Consider the following 24,905-nt stretch of genomic DNA (forward strand, 5'->3'; position numbering starts at 1 on the left):
GGACTTCCTACGGATTAAAAACGGATAAAAAGCAGTCGAGTTTATGTACAAAGTCGTCATTTTTGTTTGTTTTTAAAAAGGCAGTCTCTCTTTTTTGTTCATCTTGCATATAAAATATAAATCTGTAAAAGCAAGTATTGCTATTTCTTTAGAAAACTAAATGCATTTCTTCTCATGACATCAAAATATTTTCATTTTCTAAAATGAACCTGATTTGGATTTCACGTCGGCCGGCAAATAAGACTTTCAGACGCCTACTTCAGCAGCCCCCCCCCCCCCCCCCCAAAAAAAATCAATTTGAAATAAAATACAAAACACAAAGAGGAAGTGCATGTGCGGCAGTAAAGTGCGAGCAGCACGTCACAGTTTCCACAAAATATTCAATCCTTTTGATTAAAAGGTTGGAAAGCGCACAATTAAACGGCATCCGCTGCCTTCCTTTATTTCCCTTCTTTGGAATTGTGAAAGTTCCGTTGACGCCGTCGATGGCCTTGAGCCGTTTAAAGGACCGACGTGACGCAACTGAAGATGCTGATCATCGTACCTGAGAATGCCGCTGCACCCGATCACTCAACTCACTTTGAGTTCCGCATCTCCACTTTGAAAAAAAAAATGCCAGCAAGATGTGTATATTTTAAAACTAAAAAAATGATTAAAAACATTTCTAGGGGGTCCTTGAGTGACAACATATCAAATGTTTTGCAATCAAGACGGACGTCAAGTGACAGCACAAGAAAATATGTTGCATTCCGTAAACGTTTTTTGTTTTAGATACATGGCTTGGCTAAAGTTGTTTTTTTTTATTACAGCACGTTCCAAGTTTCGTGCATTACCATTCCACTGTACCTCATTTAACAGGAAAACTGGCGGCGTTCCACGAGGCTCACTATTTAGCTCAGAGATTTTTGTTTTTGTCATCCAAAAAAGGAATGAACGTATGCGTTCCATCTTGTGCTACTTGACATGCAATCCGAGCCAATGCGCAAATGAATTAATTTGACGGTGTTGGGAGCGAATTGCACCTTAAAACACAGACCCCCCTGAAATATGTTCAACTGCTGGGTGACAGCATCAAAAGATCACGCATGAGCAGGCTGACTAGCTAAAATCTTATCGAGCGCTAATCAACAAATACACAACATTACAAGTTGACGACAAAGACGAGAAGTGCGACGATTTACGAGCAAAACTAAACAGCAAAAGCTAAATGGCGCTACGAAGTTTGCCTGCTAGCGAGCAAAAGTTGAAGTGGGAGGTGCGACGTAGTCGGTGGGCGCGAGGTCACAAATGTATCGTACATGTTCGTCTGGCTTTCCTTTTTTTTTTCTCTCATGGCATTCTAGACAAAAATAGATTCTTTCAACAGATGCTAAGGTCAGTTTTCTGCCACCTGGTGTCTCTGACGACGGGGCGTTTCTTCCTTCTTCAGGCGCCCCCCCAAAAATGTCCCGCATTGCATTTCCTTGATTGAACATCAAAGACGTCAATCGGCGCGATTGGAGTAATACTGGTTAGCGTCCGAATCGGGATTGTCCGACTCAATGTCCGGGTCAAAACACAAAAAGGTAAAAAAAAATGTGAAAGTTGCAGAAGGTTCTTTGTGCCGTCGCTCCAGGGAGGTTCTGGGTGCTTTTGTACTTTTACGTGGGACAAAGAACTGCAAAAACAACAAAAGAGGAGATGAAACAATGACGTTGTTGAGGCGTGAGCGAGAAGGTGTGACAAGACGACGGCGGCGACTACAGGTGAGGAGCGTTAATCAACTGCTGACTGCTTGCTCACCATTAAAGGGACGGCGTGAAACCGACGTTTACAAATGAAAGGGGACAAAATGCAACAAAGACAACCAACTTGAAATACATGACACAAAAAAAGACGTTTCGAAAAAAGAATCCACACGTATAGTTAGGCTTTTTTTACATTTTCTTTTTAAATAATTTTTTTTAAACGATCGTGTATAGTAAGGCGTTTATTTTTAAAATAAGGTGACCGCCACCTTTTAAAATGAAAGCCAAATATTTTTAATATGCAACAAATGTCGTTAATACCCTCCAAGTCAGGTTTTGAACCATGAACCGCTCGATTCCCATTCAAGGTTTAACCGGATAAGCTAAACCTTTGCACTCCAATCGCTAGCAAACTTTCCATTTTCAAGGATGTGTTGCTCAATTTTCAAAGTGAAAATCACTTAACTGTGAAAAAAAGATGAAGAAGCGTCTGCTCCAGGATTCAAACTGTGCTCTGCCATTTAGCACTCCAATTTCTAACCAAATGAAAATTCCTGCCCAAGCTGACACAAAGCGTTCATCTTGAATATCAAAATGTATTTGTCAAACACATCAGCACTCAGAGGCGTATTTTGTGCATAATAACACGTCAAGATTCGAACCGGCGACCTTCGGGTCGATGGACGAGCAACACTTGGAAGTGAGCTACAACCAAGATGAACGTACGTGTGCAATAAGCTCATTTCAAGTCTTTTCGCTTCATTTATTTGAAGCGAGAAAAGTGGCGATGTGTTCCATTTCATTGTTTTGTTTGGGTCGGGCGAGGGCTCAGAAAAAGAACTAAAATTGCGGCGGGATATATCTGAAATCTATTTGAAGTCCGCCATAAGACAAAATGTCATTTTCGCGCCTCGCTCTAACGGAGAGGAAGAGCGAATTAGAAGGTGAGGAGTCGGAGTGTCCGTTACAAACCTCAGCGTTGCAGCGCTCTCAAACCAGAGCTGGCCAAAGTGAAAAGCAGCGGCACAAGGAAGCGAGGAAGGAAGGAAGGCACAGTCAAAGTGAGTGAACAGCACCAACAAACACTCGTTTTCACTTTTTGAACCATGAGCAGCTCAAACACGTCCACCGGCAGACGGCAAAATGTCTCAAAAAGATTTTCATCACCACACATACAGACACAAACATTGGAGCAAGAAAATTTCACAGAATTTTGTCATCCGTGCTCAAGTGTCGGATTCATCTGTTGCCATTTTCTTCCCCGACAGAAAATGATGGCTCACAAATCAAAAGGGCAACTTTTCCGCCTTTCATTTTTCTCACGTGTCGCATTAAACGAGCCGTTGCGACAAAGTTTCCCTCAGTGGAGGTCGACGGCACTTTCGATTCCGTGACATCATTTCAATTTGAAAAGGAAGCATTTTCTTGACGCGGCACTTGCTTTGCGTCTCTTTCAAATGTGACTCACGTTGTGGCGGGCGGGTGAAAATGCCTTTTGGAGAATCAGAAAGAAAAAAAAAAAAACGGCGCGAGCGTGAGCGGCGTGTACCTTTGAGGATGTAATCGGTGAGCAGCGCGGGAACCTTCTCGCTGTCGTCCCTCATGGCGTGAAGGACTGATGCACACAGAGTTGCGGCCATGAACAAAAACGTGGACAGGAGGTCAAGACGCACGGACTCACTCTTTGTTAGGATGTGAAGATCTTCCACGGCAGGGGAGCCCGTCTTTTTCTCGTAGGGGATCACCGTGGTCAGGTACTGAGACAGAAAGAAGCAACGTGACGATGTTAAACGCTTGTCAACGCGGCGTTTGGCTTCTCTGAAAACGGCGAGCAATGATTACGTTGTTCCGCGTCGTGAATGGAAAGACGGGAATAAATGACACAAAAGTGACGAGGCGCCGTCGAGGCTCCAGACACAAAGTTGGAAGCGGAAATGTCAAAAGAAAAAAAAAAAGACAAACAGCACATTCCAACTGTATCCGTCGAGAAATGAAACATGCTGGGGGAAAAAAAGAAGAAATCAGGAAGACGAAGAAAGGGACGGGGGGGGGGGGCACCTGTTTGTCCCCTCCTGTGGTACCAAAATGTTGGCGGAGGCCATTTTGAATGACATTGGAGAGTCCCTCCAGAGTGAGGCGCTAGAAAGAGTTGAAGGGAAAAAAGGCAGATGAGGACAGACGACAAAAGTCCACGTCCGGGTCACGCCCGTCCCGACGCGTCTCGGTGGCGGCGGCGAGCGCTCACCGTGCCCGGCGCGTGCGTGCTGGCGCTGCGCTGGCCGTTGGGCGCGCTCACGCCAACGCTGCGGATCTTCTTCTTCTTGCGCAGCAGCTCGCGGTGCTCCTTTTGCCGGTTCTGCACTTGGATGAGCAGCGAGATGAAGCTGTTCTTCACCTGCCGAAACATCCGCACGCATGGCGTTGAGCGAGAGAGCGTTTGGCGTCCGACCGACCGGCCGTGCGAGCGAGCGTCACCTCCTTCTCGTACTCCAGCTCGTCGCGCAGGGCCAGCGCCCGGATGAGCTCCTCGCTGTAGCTGCGGATGGCCGTCTCCACCTCCTCCAACGACTCGCTCAGCTCCGACATGGACAGCTGGCGCAACCCTGAACGCGCGACAAACGCATCGTCAGGGCAAAAAACAAACAAGCTTTTGTCAGCATTTTGTTTTTTTTTTGGCCTCTTCGAATGTCGATGTGTGTTTTGCGTGCGGTCACAGAAACGGAACCCAGCTGCCCCAAACGGCGGTTGATGCGGTCAGTGAACAAAAGACGCCGGGAAGATTTTTGCGCATATTGATTTTGAATCACAAACGGCATTGGACTGTCTCATCTTGATAATCTGAGAAGCAAAGCGTGAGAAAAAGTCAGGACACGGGCGAATCCTTTTTCACGGCAGCGTGGTCATCCGTGCCAAGTTGCCCGATGAGTGGAAATTGTGCTTCTTCAACCAAATGGAGATGTTGCACATGACAGAACACGCTGTCTGTTTGTATTTCGAGATGTTAGATAACAAGTTGAGATGCGCGGCCGCGTGCGTCGACCTCTCACATCTCATTAGGCCTCGCTGGAGAACTGCCAGAACGGACCCGAGCCAAAAGACGGCGCACATGAACACCGCCCCCCCCCCTTTTTTTTTTAAACAAGCGCACATGAGACTTACGGTCGCCGTAGCTACTATCAGAGCCCGAGCATTTGAGGCCGTGAAGGTCCTGGGACAGCACGGACAGGTCAGACTGGGAAGGGCTGTCGTCGTCGTCCGGGTCCGGAGACTCTTGCATCATCTCTTCGATCTCCTCAATCACCTGGCGAACGACAACGACGGACGGATGAAAATTTCAAATCAATTCAACATCAAAAATGCATTTAAAAATAAAATAGAAAAATAAGTATACAAAATATGTAAAAAAAAAAAAAAAAGAACAAAATTAAAATACATTTTTGAAATGTACCATAATTTTTTGTTCATATTTAAAGATGAAGTATAAAAAATAATGTTATCATAAAAAAATGGGAAAAAAAATCTGAATGTTCAAAAACAATTTTAATTTAAAGGAAATATTTTTCTAAATTTTTAATCCATTTTAAAATGTGCTAAAATGTATAATATTTTACTTAACAATATAAATAAATAAATGTAAATAATATTAATTTAAAAAAAATGATTACATCCAAAATAAGAACTACATACTTTTATTGAGACGACATTAAGAACAAGCATGCAAATATGACCAAGGTGAATTTTTTTTTTGTGCGCGTGTTCAAATGTCACCTGCTCGGCGGTGAAGAGCGGCTCGTCGTTGATGCAGGACACGATGATGGAGTGCATGTCCATCTGCTCCCGCAGCTCCTCGTCGTCCGACAGATCCAACGACTGCTTGTCACATTTCTGCTCATGAACAAACACACGCGCTTAAACACACGTGACGCTCGTTTCACTTTGTGAAAGCGTCTCCTCTTTTCTTTTTTTTGGGGGGGTGGGAAATCAGATGGCGCAGTGCGGCTACCTGCCGTTCGTTGAGGTTGAGGCTGGGCAGATGAAGCGAGCGCGTGTGCGACGTCTTCCAGTCCACGGGCATCACGTTGCCGTAGTTGTCCGTCAGAGTGTTCCACACCCTACACGTGAACACACACGCACGTGTCTTCAAAGTTTCTTTGGAACAACATTCATCTCCTCAGTTGCCAATTATATGCGCTCAAACTCTCTTCTGCTTATTTCGGAGATTAATTTGTTAAACGTTGCGGTTCCTTTTTGTTCAAGTTCTTCTGCGCTGACATCCAAGCGAGGATGCTGCGAGGCCTCACATCATTATTTGCTTCCTCGTTGGCGACTACGCAACGCTTGTTTATGTAACGTTGTGTTTCTCCCTGAGGTGTTGTGCGCAGTGAGCGGACCGAGGCCGCCGCCGCTATCCAGGCCAAAGACGTATTTTGTGGTGCCTTTGGCGACCGGCGGCTGCCCAAAAAAAACACAATTAGTTTCGCTGTCATTGCATTTAAAGAACAAGATAACTGCTCGCGAGACAGCAAGCATTACTTGCTCCTTTAAAATATTCATCCAGCTGTGGACATTTTCTTCTGCCCACACACTTTCCTCGTTTTCTCGTCTTAGTTTGTCGGTGAACTCGTTAATCAGCCGAGCACGTCCCTCCTGCCAAAGTGCGTTCGAGTGGAAAAGACTCTCTGGGTTACTTCGAGGCTGCGGTCCAATTAATCCACTTGGGCACGGTAGTTGGCTGAAAATCTGCCGTGAAAACGACAGTCGCTGAGTTCAAACATTCATGGTGGGCAATTTGCTCATATTGACGACGCCAACTTCCCTTTTTGGGCTGAAGTCTTGCAACATTTGCGATTAAATCTGGCATTGTCATAGTAGCGCCGTTTGAAGGAGAAAAGAGTCCAAAAGAGCGTCTCTGAAGCGTCTGCGCTGGACGTGGGATCGGACTGACCTTTGGGGGGTTCTTGGCATGCTGGCCCGTGACGCACCACGACGCCATTTCAATGCGCAAAGGCAACAAAGAAAGTGAAACACATCCATCCATCCTTCTTTTCTACGGTGTGGCGAGTTGGCGCCGATCGCAGACGACTTTGAGCCAAAGGCAGCGTACACCCGGGATTGGTCACCAGCCAACTGCCAATCAAAATCTTTTTTCTTCTTCTCACTTACAAGCATCAGAGAAGGAAATTAAAGAAGGAAACTATTTTGTAAGCAGATTAAAACGATCGTAATTGTTGTGGCAAGTGATCAAAATGGAGATTGCAAGTGAAGGTAAAGAGATTTCCTTTGACTTGAGTAACATCTTGATTTTGTACTTTTACATGAAAGGAATTAAACTGCTTCTGCTTAAGTACAAAGGGTCGGTTTGTGCATCCGCCACTAATATTGATGATGATGAAAAAGAACACATTATCCAGTTCATCCACTACGAATTTTTCTTTACTGTGCTTATATTTATTCTTTGCGATGCATCTTAAATTATGGAGAGTGCCCCCCATTTTTTGACTCTATTTTTTGTATTACATTTTTTAATCTAACTTTGTTACTAATTGATTATCAATTAATAAAAATCCTGATTGAATGTTGTCTATTTCTGAGAGAGCAGGCTTTCCATTTCGAAAAGATGATAAAGACTAGAATAGTTGTGAAAGTTTCACGCGCTGAATGATAGACACAAATTGGAATATTTTTCTTCACATTCGTGATTTTTTTTACATTTTCTCACAAAAATATAGTTTTTACAGTAAAAAAAATATTCGTACATTTAATGTCGGCACCAAAGGAATGCACAACGAGCTTAAAAAATAAAACGATATTATTTGTCCAAGTGGGTTAGAATAACAAATAATTGACTTTAAAGGAGCGGCGATTTGTTTCCAGGAGCCCGATTGAGGCTAAGCTAGCCTCGGTGAAGCTAACGCGAAGAACGAACACTTAAAAAAAGTGTGAAAACCGAAATAAAAAGAATTGTCCACTCACTCGTCGTCTTTGAGGTAATTCTCCTCCGTGATGGGCTTAATGGGGGCGATGTGCTCCGTGGTGGTGTTATAGTTGCGGAAGCACACCGTCAGCTTCTCGTCGAAGTCGTGGACGAGGTCCTCCATGGACTGGAAGCTGCAAATCTCCCCGGAAAAACTGTGGTCCAGGTCGGACAGATCTTCCAGGCCCGCCGCCGCCGCCGCCGCCGCCGCCGCCGCCGCCGCCGAGCCGCCGTCAACGTCGGCGTCTAAGTTGGCGTTGAGCTGGTCCAGCTGCGCGGGCGACTCCTTGAACTCGTTGAAGTCTTGCCAGTCCTCATCGAAATGGGCTAACGGAGCCGCCGCCATGTCTGCCGCGCGGTGCTCGAGAACTTCCACCGGGAGCGGTGCGTTGCGTTCGGGTTGAAGGCGGCGAGACTTGATGGCGCCGCTGCCGCGACTGCAGTAGAGGGAGCCCCTTGAGTGACGTCATCGGAGGGCGCACAAGCTCCTCCCTCGTTAACGAGAGTCAACTAACGCGAGTCAAAAATCACGAACTGCCCGTTTTCACATCGTCTAGGTATGTTGGTATGTACAAAAAATATATACACTTTGGGGCTGATTTCTACACTGCAACGATAAACTGTATTTTATTAAGGTAAAAAAATAAAATAAAATCCACAATAACCTCTCAAAAAATTCCTCAGATTTTCACCGAGCACGATGTCTGATTATAATTTACTTTATTTCAATATATATATATATAAATATATATATATATTTTATTTTTTTTGTAAGAGCTTTCTTTAGTGTTTGAGTGTGAGACGAAAATTTTATTTTGGCCTGCGTTCACTTCACAGGCTCTAATCTCCACATATATTAAAAAATAAAATAATAAAAAAACAGTGGTTCCATCGAATCGGCCATAGGCTCATCTTCTTTTTTGTTGTTTTCCAAAGCCCTGAATACTTTATTGAAAATATGCATACATGACACTTTTCTGACACAACAATACAAAACAGTACAACCACATCTGCAAATACCACGTGGACTGCCCCCCCCCCCACTTATATGCACGTGCGCGCGCACACACACACATACCCACGTGCTCAAGGAACTTGAAGATGCTCCAAAAAAGCCCTTAGTAACCAACTAACCCCCCCATGCCCAAATGTCAAGAGAATAAGACAGGAAATCCGAATAAATGTCTTGGTAGACCTCCAAAGAGGCGACAACAGATTGCATTCAGACACAGCGTATGAGGGAAACATTTTCAGCATTTCTTCCTTATTGTCTGTGTTCTTGCACGAGTACACTCTTCGTCTTCACCAGAGAAAATGCAGCGCACTAGCCTTACTCGTAAAGTTCTTCCACTTTTCCATCCTGAACATGAGTAGTCGTACTAGTAGCGCTCAATTGTCAACTTGTGCAGACGTGTCAGGGGCATGGTGGCCATCGGGAATTTCAGGACAATTTCCAGAATTTCCCAATAGGCCGGTCTAGTTCCGGAACGATCGCGGACAAAACATTTCGAGTGAGAAACAGTCAGTCTACTGGTGTTTTAAATTGTCTTACTAGCGGGGACAAAGAGCATACTAGTGCAAAAGGATACAGAATGAAATGTTTGAAGATGCTTCATTTTGGAATCCATTCTGCAGTCCAGCAAGCGAGTTTTCAAAGCGACCTCGAAAAATCCCCTTTCAAGTGATTTGGCGTCGACAAACACGGAGAATGGCACATAAGGACGTCCCGTCAAAACTCAACACGAGCAATCGTTGTGGTTTGCTTTTTTTCCTTTTAAAGGCGAGGGTGGTCTATTTATCAACCTTTTTCGGGTATCACGCTTCCAAGCAGGTGTCACTGTGCATATTTTGGGGTTGTGACGAAATGCAACAGAAAAGAACGAAAATAAAAAGAAAGAGTCCAAATGCCTGGTTATACTTTAATATGATCATACAAAGGGGGGGGGGGTGGAGTATAATATGTGGAGGGAAAAAAAACTAAACAAAATATTCAATAAAAACAAGACAGAAAAGACTTTTTTTTTCTTCTCTTGGTGGCAAATTTATCATCACAAACCCTGAAAAAAGGGCGTGGAAGAAAATTTTTTGAATGGATGCTGACCACTGGAAACGGCTGGCAGACACGAGGGCGTTCGTCTGCGCCAATTAAGAAAAAAAAATCTAATAAATTCAAATGAGCCATTGCGGGAAGAATTAAATGAAATTGTATGGCCGTGACAACCTCTCCCACTTTACAGTAAATTAAAGACGAAAGAGGATTTTTTTTTTTTTGTGCAACTCTACCAACAGGAAAGCAGTCAAGTGTGTGTGTGTGTGTGTTTTAGAAACTGCAAGTTGTTCTTCCCACAATTGTTGACGTGGTTAAAAGAAAAAAACAAAAACGGGGGTGCCTTTGTTCCAACCGCTGTCAACACCGTGCACTTCCAATGCCGATAGTGTATAATAATAAATCCCAGATTAAAAAAAAAAAAAAGAAAAAGAAGATATAAAATGGCTCTCAAGTATTATTGTTTTGTTCCACAGATTGAGGTCCCGAGTGCTTTGGATACTTTTTTTTTCTCTTTAATAATCCGTCTTTTACAAATTTGACGAAGGGATTAAGAAGGCTCGGAACGGGCCAAAAATCTTTTGCTGGTGTGAACTGAACACACTCAAACCCACTCACACCCACACACACACACACTCACACATCCTTGATGTGCACCAAAAGTTCATCGCACGAGCACACTCTGCCCTCACCAGTAAAATAATTGCACGCAACCGAACTTTCTGGCATTTAGCAATCAAGTTCTGCATTTGGGCACACTCGTCCGGACACAAACGCACATTCTCGTATATGGCTCTTAAATTTCCACCCTGAAAACAGTCGTGTCATTCTACGAGCGTGCCCAATCGCTTTTGTAGTGAGGACGAAGTGGCGACGAGCAAACGGCTCCGAAATTGGATATCAAATGAATGTCAACTGTCCACTCGTTGGATCTCGTGAGGCTTGATTGCATCCTAGTCGGTCAAAATTGGCAATAGTGATGGAGTGAAAAAAAAAAACAAATCAGACTCGTAAGACTGCCGTTCTACTCGTCCGTTGAGTTGTCACACTAGTGAGGACAAAGAGAATACGAGTGCACGGCTCTGAAAGTGGACATCGAGGATATGGAATATACACTCCAACTGATTTCCAGACACACATGCACTTACTTTTTTCTTTTTTTGTGGGCAGTCACAGTTTGTCCCAGAAGCTCATCTTCATTTGCACAACAACAAGGAGCTGAAGAGCAAAGTTGCAAGACGCTCAGCTTCACCCAAAAGCCAACCTGCCAAACTTTTTTTGCAGGAGTCGTCGTGTAGCTTGGAGAAAAGTTGTCGCTTTGTCGTCCAATGACAACAGCCGGACTGCAAACGGGTGCGGGCGTGGGGGCAGCTTTTTGTCTTGCCGCTCACTGCGTGGTGAAGGTTGAGCACTCGCTTCACTGGGGGAGGGGGCAGGATGTTGTTTTTTTTTTTTTTCTTTTAAATGAGGACACCAAATTGTCCGTCATCGAGGGGTGTCCAGACGCTTCCGGTCAGCGTCTCTTTTTTGACTTGCTCTCGTTTGTTTTTTTGTTTTTGCCTCGGCGTACGTTTTGGGAGGGTGTTGAAATTGGATTTTTACGAAGGGGTAACGGTGGGGTCTCTTCGCAGAGAAGTGTCCATCAACTGTCCATGTTACTGCAATTCTCTGGGAAGGCAGAACAGCACAAAATTACAAAACCGGGCGACACGAAAAAAAAAGTTGAGTTCCGAGAAAAGTGGATTCCTGGTGAGTACCGTTGAGCGCGTCCGCCTCCTGCGCGTCGAGGAAGGGGGCGGGGCCCCAGACGCGCACCGTGCCGTCGTCGGAAGCGGATGCCATGAGACCCGGGATGGTCGGGTTCCAGCTCACGCAGTTGACGGTGCGCGTGTGGCCCGTCAACTCGGCGATGGGAAGCTCGCCCCGCCGGTGCCAAATGTACACTTTGTGGTCTGCGGGGAGGAACACGACAAACGACAAACGCGCGAATAAATATGTGAAAAATAAATAAATGAATACAAATTCATCATTTTGCGATAAATGGACTTTTTGGGGTCCGCAACATGTCGGAAAACGCCGATCATCGTCTTTCCGAAATTGCATTCCCGGCACCCGACGAGGCGAGGAAGGAAATGGCGCTCACCTTCGCTGCCGCTGGCGATGAAGTCTTCGTTGTGTCCTCCAAAGCACGAGTGGATGGTGTAGAAGCCTTGCGTGACGCCTTGGTATTTCCTGACCAGCACTCGGTCCTGCAGGTCCCACAAGTGCACGCCCTACGAAAGCAAACGCACGCGCACGTGTTGACGCGCGCACGTGACGACGGCTCACCGGGACGACGTGCGCTCACCTGAGTTGCTACATTTAACACAGCTAATCTTCCGTTCTTGGAAACGGTAAAAGACATGATAGGATGGTCCTCCTGGACTCTGTCGGCCAAACAAAATCAGCACATGAGAGCGACTTTCTTTCTTGGGATCATTCACAAACATTTGACGGGATTATTCGGATCCTTGGAATATGAGCAACTGTCAATTATTTGGAGATTTTTTTTCAACAATTTTTTGGGAGTCGCTGCACGAAATCTTGGCGTATGCGTACATGTTCCTGTCGGCGAGGTCCTCAAAGTTGTACCCTCGAATACGTTGGTGGGTGTCGGAAGCGAGCACCGTCCGGCCGTCGCTGAGGCACCACAGGCACTGCACGCGCACGCCCTCCCACGAGTCCAGCAGGTTGCCGTCCAGATCCTGTCCAGAGGACGCGCACGGCAAATGTTGAGGACGCCACGAGGCGGCGGCGGCGAGCGTGTGTGACGCGTACGTACGCATTGATAGAACTGCCCCCGCTGGCCTCCCGTGACGAAGCGTTTGCCGTCGGGGTTCCAGGCCACGCTGGTCAAACTGTCCTCGTGGGACTGCGACATTTTGGTGCGCAGCTCTCCCGTCTGCGAGCAGAGAGAAGAGTGAGCAAATGGTGGAAAAAAAAAGGAAAAAATATATTAAAATAAAATACAACAAAGGAAAATACGCAATTATTTTATTATCTTTATTTATTATTTTTAATTGTCGCACTTGTGTGACGATTGTCGTCTCGTGAGTGACATCGGCTGGAAAATGTTCACATTTGGAAAATTGTTCCATCTCATCCAAGAAACGTCCGAAATGCAGCGGTGGCTTTCAAGCGGTTTTCGTTACCATGACAACCAGCGGCAGAACTATTCTTGTCAACTTTGTGAGCAGCAACTTTTGTGTGCTGATTTTGTAAACTTGAGAGCAGAAGCCGTTGGGCCGCCAGCGTCCAAATGACGAGAAACGTCCAACGGGCAAAAGCCGCAAAGTCGCTTACCTGCACATTCCAGAGCCACAGCTCGGAGCAGTCGTCGGGTCCGCAGGCGATCAAGTAGGTGTCGTCGGGGCTCCAGGCCAGGTAGGAGACGCCGTACGCGTGACCCTCCAGAGTCCGCAGCAGCTTCAGCTGGTGGCTCTCCTGCAAAAAAAAAAAAAGCAATCGAAACATGAAATAAAATCCACCGAGCATCGTCCTTCATGCCTCAGGCATAAAAACGTGAGCGGGAGACTGGAGCGTGTTTTGGCGTACGCACCGGGTCCACCTGCCAAACGATGACGGTGGTGTCTTTGGAGCCGGTGGCCAACTTGGTGCCGTCGTTGGAGAACTTGCAGAACCACACTTCGTTACAGTGCTCCGTCAGAATCTGCTGCGTGTAACACGGGAACTGCTTCCTGTGGGCCAACCAGAAGCGCGACATCTTTCTTTGCTCGCGCTGACACGGGCGCGCCACACAAAGGCAACCTTGAAGTACAAAATGGGCGGCGGGAACGAAGGACCTGCTGCAGACGTGATCGATGAGCAGCGACACCGAGTCCAGGCTGCTGTCCAGCTTGGTGTTGTGATAGAGGCAGCGGTCCCTCTGCAGCTCCACCGCCTGCCGCAGGAGGTTCTGCAGCCGCCGCGGGGGCAGCATCACCGACGGCGGCAGGTACGCTGCACGCGCACACAAAGACCAGAGCGGCCGTTAGCGAGCCGATTGTCGGCCGTTAGCGAGCCGATTGTCGGCCGTTAGCGAGCCGCTCGCCGGCCGTTAGCGAGCCGCTCGCGAGGCAAACGCCGTCGCTCTCACTTTGCAATTTGTCCAGCAGTCGGCAGCGGGAGGCCGCGCCTTTGCCCTCCCACTCCGCCTTGGCCCTTAGATCGTCCGCATGGCTGCACATGAGATATCTGCCGCAAATAAAAACCACAACCAAAATTGGACATGGGCATGAAAACGGAATCGGGTGCCGGCAATGCCGAACGGCGCCAAAACGTCAGGCGAAGTGGTGTCAGTTTGTACCCGCTGAGCACGTGGATGCGGTCCGTGTTGTACTTGAGCGGCGTCAGCTCGCCGCGCAGCACCTGAAGAGCCTCCAAGACTTTGCCGTCTTCCAGGTACTCCAAATACTTTTGCTGCAGCAGCAAAAACTTCATACGCTGAACACACACACACACACACACCAAAAAAATAAATAAATAAAATTTTGACTAGGCTTCATCGTCACGCCGGTCAACATTCTACTTGTGTGTTCCGGTAGGGAGTTTCAAGAGGCCACGACGGAACCAAAAGGTCCAATTCAACATAAAGAGTATATTATGAATCGATTTCAAGCACTCAAGTTCAAAATGACAAAATCATGGCAAGAAAAAAAAAAAAGGGCATCACGGAGCTCAATCGTCATTTTGATGAGACTTTTTTTCTCTTCTGCCAACGACATTTTAGCCAAGCCGTTCTTACGGCAAACTCTGGAAAGACATTTGTGGAAGGCACAAGAAGAAAAAGGAATCCTTCTGGATGTTGGCGGTGGCCGTTTGCCAAAAGGTCGCTTACCACAATGGCGTTGGGCGAATGCATCAGTGCTCGCAGTTCGTTGAGATCATTCTCAGCCTGCACCAAAACAAAAGCAAAAATGCTCAGCGCAGCAGTTTGGACACTCACACTGACGGGGGGACAGGAGGGGCGGGGGGGCACCTCTGCTTCACGAGAGATGGAAAAATGTCGACATCAAATAAGAGAAACAGAACGTTGATTCTTTTATAATCAAGAAGAAGAATGAATGCTGCGACAAAGTTTAAAGCGCTCACAGACTTAAGTTTCTTACTTCATTTTCATCAGGACAATCGTTAACATTTTTGGGGGACAAAACTTGCCCCGACAAAAGCGAATGGCAACAAAAAGAAGCATTCCGATGGCGGCCAAGACAGAATGAGCGTCTTACGGAGGTGCGGCCGACGTTGACGCCTGCGAGCGAGCGCAGGTCACAAGTTAGGCTCCGCCCCCAGCGGGGTTAAAACTGACCTTGTCCCATTCACCATCCATGACGTGGTTGCGAAACTTGCTGGCCGACGAATGCTCCAGTCTGCAGCCCGACTCCTGCATCAGGAGGTCCACCGTCTGACTGCGGCCACCAAACACGCACAGAAAACGCAAGTGAAGACACAAAATGAGGCAAGACAAAACAATGTAAACGCCATCCTTCCCACCTTCCTGTGATGTTTGCTACGAGTCATTCGTCACGGTAACGATGTCGAGCAGGTATGCTCCTGAAAGGCCACTTAAGGTCGTGTGTGTGAAATATCAAGCTTCGTCCTATTTAAAGTGAGTTTCTCAAATAGATTTCCAAGTCAACAAAAACTTGATGCTTCAGCATTTTGTCAAGACTTTTGCGATTCAGTTTAAGGTCCGAATACGAACTCACCAGAAGGACAATTCTGGCATAGCAGAAGGCCGGCAACAGATTAGTAGTGAGGAAAAGCATATTGTGGACATTTTGGTGCGACAAGCAGCGTCCAGAAGGCAGAAACAAGTCCAAGTTGGGCCTAATCAGGGGCAATTGAGGAGAAGTTGGGGAAAAAGAACATTTCTGTTCAGACACAAAAGTTGACATTTTTCTTACTGGTGAGGACAAAGCGGATGCAGTAAATGATCCTTAAGATGGAGAGTGAAGAAATGGCATAAATGTTCAGCTTTTGCAACTATTTTTTAGGGGGGGGGGGCATTCGTCAATAATAGCTTGCATAACATTCATTGCAGTGGAAGTGCCTATTAAACCGAGCAGCCTCAAAAATGTGACATGATCACTCGTGAGAGGCAAAATGGAGCAAAAGCACAAACCGAAAACAGGTTCCGATTGTCGAACTGGCTAAGCCGCTCATTTTGTTGTTTTTACACATTGTTAAAACGTTACTGACGACTGATGTAATGCATTTCAGTGAGCAAAACCACTAAAGACGCGTAAAAGAAAAGAACAAACTAAGCAACAATTCAAATGCACAAAAAAGGTGGTCACAATGTGCATTTTTTTATGACAAGTGTTGAATTTGTTGGGAGCAGCCTGACGCTAGTTAGCATGCTAAATTGCTAAGTGTTATTGTGCAAGATGGACCCCTCGCCTTCTTCTTGCCTTCTTTGCGGAGAGTAAAGCAGGCAACATTTGGACCCCCCCCCCTCCCCCCAGCCCCCACACCACCAACAGCAAGCCGAACTGTGTGGAACCTTTGCACGCAAGCAAGGCAACGTCGTTGTCCGCAAGCGGTTGTGCCGCAACTTACTTGAGTCCCAGTCCGTGAAGATGTTGCCCGATGAGCCGGATGACATCTTCCTCCGCCTGCGACAAGCGCTTCTTCTTCTTCAGCGAGCCCACCTCTGAGCCCGACGAGGCCGCGGCAGAAGTCCCGCAAGCGGTGGAGGTGGACGACGACGCGGAGCCGTTGCTGGTGCTCACGCCGTTGCCCGCGACGGAGAGGAGAAGCCCGTTGGAGTGCGCCCCGCCACCGCCACCCGCCGACGACGCCGCGGCCGAGTCGCCGTTCTGCGCGGTGCCCAGGCAGGAAAGCTCGGCCGATTCTTGCCCGGCTCCGTTCGCTTGCATGCTGCTGCTGCTCAAGTGACCGACGGCGCTGCGGTTCAAGTGGATGCTCGATGTGGCTCCGAGTCCCACGACAACTCCGACAAGGCCTGGCACAACCGCTGAAGCCCCGGGCTCTCCTGCTCCCTCCGCCGCCGAGGCTCGGCGCTTCTTCCGCGGGGGCGGCGACGCTCCGCCGGTGTCCGAGTCGGAGGAGGAGGAAGCGGAGGCCAGAGTTTCCTCACCGAGAGCGGCCGTGGTTAGAAGCCGGCGGTGCTCCGGGTGGGAAAAGGAGGCTCAACTTCCAGACTGGAGGCCGCGTCGGGCGAGCTCGGAGCGGACTGTCACCGTCGGCCGCTCCGTCTCTCGGCCCCGTTTTTGTTGTTGTTTTTATTTCTCTCCGAACAGCTGCAGCTCTAATGGAGGCCTGGCACTGTGACGTCACCGGAAATTCCCACCACAGCAAGTTTCCGGGTGGAACCATCAAGCGCGCGCCCTCGGGGGCGTCGGGCACACTTTGCGGCCACCACATTTAATGGGAATTAGTTTATATATAAACCGCATTGTGAATATTTAATTAAGATTAACATTTGTGCAATTTTTATTTCAAAATGATGACTGAAACATTTTAGGGCTGAGATTCACTTTTGACCTCCTAACTAATTTGATCAATAATAATGATCAAACCATATTTTGTGGTGTTGTTAAGAAGACATCAACAACATAGTGAAAACCTTGTTTAATGAAAAATACAAATACACAGCCAGATAAAAAGTATTAATGACGACCAAACACACAAATCAAATGCTAGCATTTTTACTGAAAAAGATGGAGTGAATTTTTTTTTTATTACACACCCTGAACTGGTCGCCAGCCAATCGCAGGACACGCACACGCACACACGCACGGCAAAAAAAACCAAAAACATTCACACTCACATCAATGGACAATTTAGAGTGTTCAATTAACCTACCACAAATATTTTTGGAATGGAGGAGAACATGCAAACTCCACACAGGAAGTCCGGAGCCCGGGTTTGAACCCAAAAGCTTTGTACTGGGAGGCGGATGTGCGACCCACTCACCACCGCGCCACATAATGAAATAAACAAATTATTTTAAAAAATCAAGTGTAGATGTAGATGGGATGGTACTGTGTAGTTCGTCCTTTGGTCAAAAAACGTGCACCACTTGATGCGGAAGAGTTGTTTGTGGAAGAATGTCGCTGGTGTTTTTTTCTTTCCCCTTCATGAAGAAGGTGAGCAGCTCGCCTTTCCCTTTGACAAGAATGTGTCCCCTTCGCACAAATCGGAAGCCGTAGAACTTGAGGATGTCGAAGCAGTCCTCCACCACCTGAGGGGAAGCCCACAAACAATATTTGACACACCCGGCGGGGACGACGTTTCGGGTGGGTGATGTGAATTCTTAATTGTTTTTTAACTCATTCACGAACGTGGACGGGAACAGTCGTCAAATGGAATCCAAGCAAATATATTGGCTAAGTCCGCTTCAACGACTAGGCGTGGAAGAGGTTCTCGCGCAGCTCGTCTGTGCAATTCAGGTTTGTAAACGGATCCCTGTCGATGGCGCCGTTGCATCGCTTTGGGTTGGGGTTGGTTGGAAGTTGGACAAGTTTTGGCACTTTACGCCTCAAGAGAGGAGGTCCAAATTCAAGAGATTATGCGTGGCGGGATGTAGCGCCTCTCACAGGTTAGTCCCGGTACTACATCATTGACTTCACTGTGTGTTGTCCGCTGCACCGCATTCGTCATATCGATTGTTCATCCTGCGTTGGGGTTGCTAATATTTTGAAGCAAGCTTAAAAAAACCTTTCTGTGTACACCGTTTTCACCTGAATATTTCCCATGACTCCGGTGGACTCCATCCTGCTGGCCACATTGACCGTGTTCCCCCAGATGTCGTAGTGAGGTTTACGAGCTCCGATCACGCCGGCCAGAACAGCCCCTTTATTGAGTCCTGGAGGGGGGGGCAGTGGGACTCAGTAAGCACGGAACACACCCCCACACACACACGCACACACACACACACACATACTTGCACTGACCGATTCGTAGCATGAAGTTATTGAAGGACTGCTTGTTGAGGTTGTCGAGCGTGACTCCCATGGCCAAAGCGAAGTCTGCCAGATCGGCGAGGTGCTGCCAGTGCTCGAGAAGCGTCTGCACGATGTCACAAACACAACACGCTTTGCCAAGGACGCCCGTCGGTTCGTCGGAGCGTCAAAGGCGTCCGCGTTCCAAACCTTGTGACGGTCGCCGCGTCCGATTGCGTCGCTTGTTGGCGTGAGTCCCGACGCGGCCATGTAGGTGCTTCCGATTGTCTTGATCTTGGTGATGTTGCGGAACTCGTCCCTGTCGAGTAACTGTTGGGAGGGAAAGGAAGATTTGTCGCCAGGGAGGCGGCGCGGGCGGCCTTATACTCACGCTGTCAAAGTCGGAGATGATCTCGTTGAGGATCCGGAGGCACTCGATGCCGCCGTTGTTGATGCTCTCTTCCGTGTAGAAGTCGGAGAAGTTGGGGATGGACGCGAACATCACGCCCACTTCTTCGTACGACTGACTGTACAGCTCCTGAAAGCAAAGTGCAAACGCGCTCGCTCGTGCGTTTTGCGTTCATGTCCGTCTGACTGACTGACCTCATCTCTCTTTTTGGTTCCCAGGAAGTGCTTGGCCACGTGCTCAGGCAACATGTTAGTGACCAGCGCTTCATTCCAGCGTCTCATCTCCAGCACCCTCTCCTTCTGCTCGTGCACGCCCACCTTCCACAGGAACAACTCCCTGGACTGCCGCTCCAACTGCGAGCGCACACGAGAAAATAAACGACAGCACGAGCGGGTCGGCGGCCGTCCTCGGCCAGCGACGGACTCACGTGGCGGGCGAAGAGGTAAAGGCTGAGCATCATCACAATGCTCATCGTGGTCATCAAGTACTTGGATGGCACCATGGATGTTCTTCAACAACAACAACATTTTTAATACGCTGCAATCAATTCAAATTCATGCTCATAGATCACACGAACAAAAATAACGAAAATTTATAATTGACTATAGCAACGTAATGCTAGGATTATTTTTCAAGGAGATGAGTTTGATTGGCTCTTTGTTGCTAGGCAGGTTTTAAAAGGCGCCATCGTAAACCAAAAAGTTATTCGTCGATGAAATATTTCGATTTGCATTCCTCACCTGAATGGCGCATAGTGCACCAAATCATACAGATCGTAAATATCGCGCCAGCTGTGGATGTTGACGGCCCCCGTCGCCGTGACGACCAGCAGCATCAGGCTCAGCTTGATCAGGTGGCTGACCTGCACCAGCATGGCGGCGGCCATCAGCAACATCACCGCCATGAAGCTGTAATGTTTCGGGTTCTCGGCGCATTCGCCCGTGGCGTCCGGCGCCGCATCCCGCGAGCCGTTGACGAGCCGCAAGTGTGGCGGAACGCAACTGAGCTGAAAAAATGGAAAGTTCGTCCTTTTGTCATGAAAGACAAAGCAAGTGGGCGAGAGGGCGGCGGGAAATAATGAAGCAAAAAAACGTGACAAATGCTACCTTCCGATACGAGTCGACTGTAACAATACTTGCTAGCATCTATTCTTTATCCTCTGCGAAGAACGACACATTACGCAATCATATTGTCGCGTTCCAATTTCACAACACGGATGAGCGTTCTCTTTCTTTTGGCAGCGCGTGTGTGTGATGCGTCCTCCCGATTCCTGTCAGGTGGCTGAACGGCAGCTGCGTGTTCTACAAGGTCCGTGGGGGCCTTGACAAATGAGCTTGCAGGCACCGAGATAGACGACTAATGGAGCCCACGGGGAGAGAAGTCAGTCTGACACGACAAAGGCGCTCGAGTGAAGACGCGTGTGCGTTGACAGCTTGGCGGATGGATTAGAAGGCTTGTCGGCAGCGCAATTGCGTGGATTGTATCTGGGGGAGGTGCTCAAGACCACAAATAAAAAAAAAAGAAAGTCACATGTATTTCTTTCTGTTAACACAGCCACGACCGCAACTTAAAAAATGAAAAGACTCGTGGCAGCAGCAAGAAAAAGTCGGCACATTCCTGAGATCGCCAAAAATGAGCCCAAGGAGAATTCTTACCATGTCAGCGATCACGGCCATGGTGAGGACAAATATGGCCGCCATTGCCCACGTGTTTCGTGCCCAGCGCGTGCGGTCGATCCACAGAGAGAAGGACACCAACTTGTTGGGGAAAAACTAGCCGCAAACGGTCGTGATCATCATTCCGCGCACAAATCTTGAGTTCCGCATTGTGCGTTTACCGTGGGAAAGATGGCGGCCAGGGAGCACACGGCGAGGATGAGCAACAGAACTTCTCCGATCGCCAGCGTCACGTAGTTCACCAGCAGTCTGCAAACACAACCACGTAAACCTTGGAGCGACGCCGTCCACGCAATGCTCATTTAGGGCGGGAAAAAAAGTCCAGTCATTTCGTCAGAGCGCCGGCGGCGGCGGACCTACAGTGGGTCGACGAAGACCTCCATGGCGGTGATGAAGAGCAACACGATGGCGCAGCAGCAGAAGGCGGCGCCGCTGCGCTTCTCCTTCTCCGACGAGTAGTGCGCCTCCAGCTGGCCGTCCACGAAGCGCAGCGACACGGGATGGATGCGGTTCTTTAATCTGGAGAAATGGATGGACGGATTCAAGTGGAGTATTTGACTTTGGGGTTCTCGTTTTCTCGTGAGATCCGCTCACATTTGCTGCGTTTCTCTTTCCAGGAGCTCCTGCTGGAGTCGAGTGTTGATCACTTGCTCTCCGGCCAAGCGGTACCTCTGAGGGAAGGACGTGAACAAAGAAAAGAAAGGAAAAAAAACCTGGCTAATTTCCACGGCCGGCCACCTCATTAGGGACGCCTGCACAATGTGGGCCGGCCATCCAAACGAGTGTATTTGGTCGGGTCCGAGCGCTCCAGTTGCGGCATTGGAGCTCATCGGCGTCCGCAAAGCGGCGGCTGCTGATTTACCTCCTGATGAAACTCGGAGACGGAGGATGACGAGGCTACGTTCCCGTTGGACGTGGTGTTTATCAACTGTCGCGACACCACACCGGACTCCTGCGAGAGGACAAGCAGAAACGTGACAATTTTCACCAACTAACCTCCCGCTGTCGTCCTTCGATGAAATTCGAAGGTGCGCGCTCACTTTTCTATCGAGTTCATCGGCCTTCTTTTGAGGAACCAGAACCAGGTACGTGTCAATGCCTTTCTCCAGAAGGTACTCGCACCTCTCGCCACCGTTTCCCGGCTCCAGTTCAAACTCCCCCTGGAGACATTCCTTGGTGCTCTGGGAAATATGCACTCGGCTGCGGCACACCAAACACACCAAACGTGCGCGCTTCCAGAAAACTGCAAAATATGACCGAGATTGTGAAAAGTCGGCTACCCGGGAATGCCGCCCGACTCCATCTTATTGGCGACGGTGACATCCGTGGACCAAACGTCGAACTGCCAGCGCTTCTGGCCCAGCACGCCTCCCAACACGGTGCCCGTGTGCACGCCCACTCGCATGTCCACCTCCGTTTTTGTCTTCTCTCGAACGTAACTGACAAAGCAAGGGAGGCACAGCATGTCGTCATTTATTGGGACATCAGCTTTTGGGTCGCTCGCGTGATAATTTTGCGCTCGTGGTTGGATATGAAAGCGATTTGAGGTGGGCGGCACTCACGAGATGGCTTCGACCATGGCGAGTCCCATCATGATGGAGCAGGCGGCGTGGTCGTCGCGGAAGTCCGGAAGACCGCAGATGCAGTAGTAGCAGTCGCCCAGAATTTTGATTCGCAGTTGATGGTGTCGCTGTGAGAGGACGAGACCAGAAGGGAAGTGACGTCATCGCCGCCGCCGGCACGGGAAGCAAACTCACTTCGGCCAGTTTGTCGAAGCGAGCGAAGAGCTCGTTGAGCAGCTTGACGAGCTCCTGCGCGCTGCAGCTGGAAGACAGCTGGGTGAAGCCCACGATGTCGGCAAACAGGATGCTGCAACGCAACAAGAAGGCGAAAGATGGCAAAGCTGGCGTAACGTCGACTTGGAAGATGAAATCAGCGAGGGTTGCGATCTTGGGCGGAAAAAAATAATAAAGTGGACTCAAGCAGCCGTCCCTAAGCGATGTCAGTTTGGGTCTCACCTGACATGCTCGTGGCGGTACATGTACATGGTGTTGAATTGTTGCTGCTGGTGGTTCTGGTTCCGCTGTTGCTGGACTTGGTTCTGATTGGCCTGATTCTTTAACCCTTGCAGCATCTCATCGGCAATGTGCTTGGGCAGAATGGACAAGAGCAACTCCTCCTGCATTGTGAGAGTGGAAATAATCGCGCATGTTTGAGGTGCTCACGCTTTACGCACGTACTCGGCACACCAAAAATAAATAAAAAAACATTCCAGAATGTTACCGTGCAACGCGATTTGTAAATGTACAACATGTGAATTCTTTGTGGGCCGGGTCCCCGATGAGTGTCAGGTACATGAAAACAAGCATGTCCCTAATCAACCTCCAAGTGGAGTTGGACGGGCACAGGTTGATCCTGTTCCTGTTGCTATTGGGTGAGATGCGACCCGTACCTGCTGGTCGCTCTCCTTCTCCAGCGTGAGCTTCACCTCCAGGGACTGACGCGCCTCCAAAAAGGCCGTCCTGTACTTCCTGTCAGACATCAAGTACGACATCACCCCCAGGGTGGCGGCACACAGGAACAGCATCACGTTGGCCAGGAGCTGTCATTTGACAGAACGCCGTCAAACGGGACTTTGGACTCAGCTTCAGCATCAGACTTTGACATTTCCGTCCGAGAGCGGCGCATTTATTGACCTGCCTGACCAGCATGGGACCTTGCGCGTCGTCCTCCAACTTCTGAGCCGCACTCAGTCCCAGCAGCAGGATGTGGATCCCGCAGGAGAGGCCCGAAAGCAGGAGCAGGGCCGCCAGGTTGAGGGGCAGCGTGAGGAAGGCGGAGAAAGTGAAGAAAGCCTGCCAGCCCACCGAGTCGCTGGCATGGCAGAGGCGGCGAAAGTTGAGCGCCGCGTAGCACAACACGTGGACGGCGACCATCAGCCACAGGACGTACGGGACGGCGCCTCGCCATACCGCCGAGGCGGGGAGCTGCTGCCGCCGGTACAGCTCGTGGAAGGCCAAGTCTGCGAGCAGCCCGGCGGCCGCCGCCGCCAGCACGGCCCGCTTGTACTCGGCGTAGGCGGCGGCGCACGTGATGAGCACAAAGCTGTTGAAGAGAGCGGCAAACGTCATCAGCATCAGCATGTTCTGCTGCCTGCGCCGGCGAACGTAACTCTGGTAAAGCCTCTCCAGGGAGTCCGGGGTGAAAGCGGTGCGGACGGCCGCAAGCGGGCCGCGGCTGGGACGGAGCGGCGTCGCATCACGGGGGACGGCCGCAACGCCCGGAGTCGGACCTCGGAATGCGACGGGGCACTCGGCGGGCTGCTCCGTGTCGACGTCGCAGGCCCGGTTGGACATCTTGACCGGGATTTCAAGTTCGCCGCTTACTCAATTCCGCAATGAAAACCCTTCAGGTTCAGCTCGCTCTCAGTGATGGCGCGAACCGGATAAGCAGTTTCAAAAATGTCTCCACGGAAGTCGGAAACTCGCCACGAATGGAACGCGAGTCAGACAAGCTTCGGCAACTCTCGCCACGTCGCGAGCTTGTCTTACCTTTGGAGGAAGAACGCCTCAATACGGAACGTTGACGGCAAGAATAAGTCTTGGCGTCCTCCCTTCGGTGTGCGACGTCGCCATCGACGAGCGGCCAGACATTCAAGCGCCGGCCGACGCGTTTCCTTTGGCGTGCCGCATCTCGATGAAAACGCTTCACGGACCGTCAAGATGTGGCAAAGTTTTCATGATGTTGTGGTTTGTCCGCTTGCGCGACGAGACGCTTCTTTCTTTGTGAGCCGCATCTCCCGCCCTGCCCGTACTTCGCATCCTCTGTTACTGTTACTGTTGCTACGATGAAACCAAAGGAACTCTTGGGAAATGCCACAGTGAGGGTGCGAAGAGGCGCGTCGGAGGAGACGCGCCACACGCTCGGAGAGCTTCGACACGCTCGAGTCCGACTGGTTCACGTTTGCAACGCTCCGCACGGAAAGAAACTAAATTGTTGATTTGATAACTCGCCGAGTTGGCTCGTCTCCGCCGGCAGATCCTCTTGAGTGGCGACCCCGAGGGGTGCGCCGGCGATTGCAAAGACTCGTCGCCATGGCGATTCCTTTCATTACGTTGGCCACTTTA

The 24,905-nt window shown here is 49.2% G+C and overlaps 3 protein-coding genes across 4 annotated transcripts; all 3 read right to left on the reverse strand.

Moving 5' to 3' along the window:
* Window positions 1–411: 411 nt before the first annotated feature.
* Window positions 412–8,153, reverse strand: fez2b (fasciculation and elongation protein zeta 2b). Of its 2 annotated transcripts, XM_088286052.1 has the most exons (11): window positions 7,701–8,153; window positions 5,731–5,839; window positions 5,496–5,612; window positions 4,887–5,028; window positions 4,203–4,330; window positions 3,973–4,122; window positions 3,786–3,866; window positions 3,409–3,484; window positions 3,277–3,342; window positions 2,700–2,728; window positions 412–1,657 (listed from the first exon to the last, which is right to left on the reverse strand). In XM_088286052.1, exons 1-10 carry the CDS (start codon window positions 8,045–8,047, stop codon window positions 2,718–2,720), a joined length of 1,227 nt encoding a protein of 408 aa, XP_088142178.1. In that variant the 5' UTR covers window positions 8,048–8,153; the 3' UTR covers window positions 412–1,657; window positions 2,700–2,717. The 2 variants fall into 2 exon arrangements, with proteins under 2 accessions (XP_088142178.1, XP_088142177.1); XM_088286051.1 differs by lacking the exon at window positions 2,700–2,728.
* Window positions 8,154–8,587: 434 nt separating this feature from the next.
* On the reverse strand, window positions 8,588–17,113 carry LOC148316279 (WD repeat-containing protein 26). Its single transcript, XM_088285965.1, has 14 exons — window positions 16,346–17,113; window positions 15,093–15,192; window positions 14,625–14,681; window positions 14,094–14,230; window positions 13,884–13,981; window positions 13,591–13,747; window positions 13,347–13,485; window positions 13,091–13,231; window positions 12,570–12,689; window positions 12,347–12,492; window positions 12,096–12,174; window positions 11,892–12,021; window positions 11,506–11,700; window positions 8,588–11,416 (listed from the first exon to the last, which is right to left on the reverse strand). Exons 1-14 carry the CDS (start codon window positions 16,663–16,665, stop codon window positions 11,391–11,393), a joined length of 1,845 nt encoding a protein of 614 aa, XP_088142091.1. The 5' UTR covers window positions 16,666–17,113; the 3' UTR covers window positions 8,588–11,390.
* Window positions 17,114–17,360: 247 nt separating this feature from the next.
* Window positions 17,361–24,134, reverse strand: LOC148316280 (adenylate cyclase type 3-like). Its single transcript, XM_088286871.1, has 21 exons — window positions 23,475–24,134; window positions 23,231–23,380; window positions 22,874–22,957; window positions 22,797–22,843; window positions 22,536–22,647; window positions 22,341–22,468; window positions 22,059–22,217; window positions 21,819–21,978; window positions 21,641–21,730; window positions 21,373–21,449; window positions 21,139–21,297; window positions 20,940–21,027; window positions 20,758–20,874; window positions 19,843–20,108; window positions 19,530–19,611; window positions 19,297–19,455; window positions 19,085–19,231; window positions 18,931–19,023; window positions 18,706–18,820; window positions 18,493–18,617; window positions 17,361–17,993 (listed from the first exon to the last, which is right to left on the reverse strand). Exons 1-21 carry the CDS (start codon window positions 24,132–24,134, stop codon window positions 17,814–17,816), a joined length of 3,198 nt encoding a protein of 1,065 aa, XP_088142997.1. The 3' UTR covers window positions 17,361–17,813.
* Between the last annotated feature and the right edge of the window lie 771 nt (window positions 24,135–24,905).

Source organism: Idiotropiscis lumnitzeri, chromosome 21 (assembly GCF_059441095.1).
Source record: "Idiotropiscis lumnitzeri isolate Australia: NSW breed Sydney's pygmy pipehorse chromosome 21, RoL_Ilum_1.0, whole genome shotgun sequence".
Classification (NCBI taxonomy): Eukaryota; Metazoa; Chordata; class Actinopteri; order Syngnathiformes; family Syngnathidae; genus Idiotropiscis; species Idiotropiscis lumnitzeri.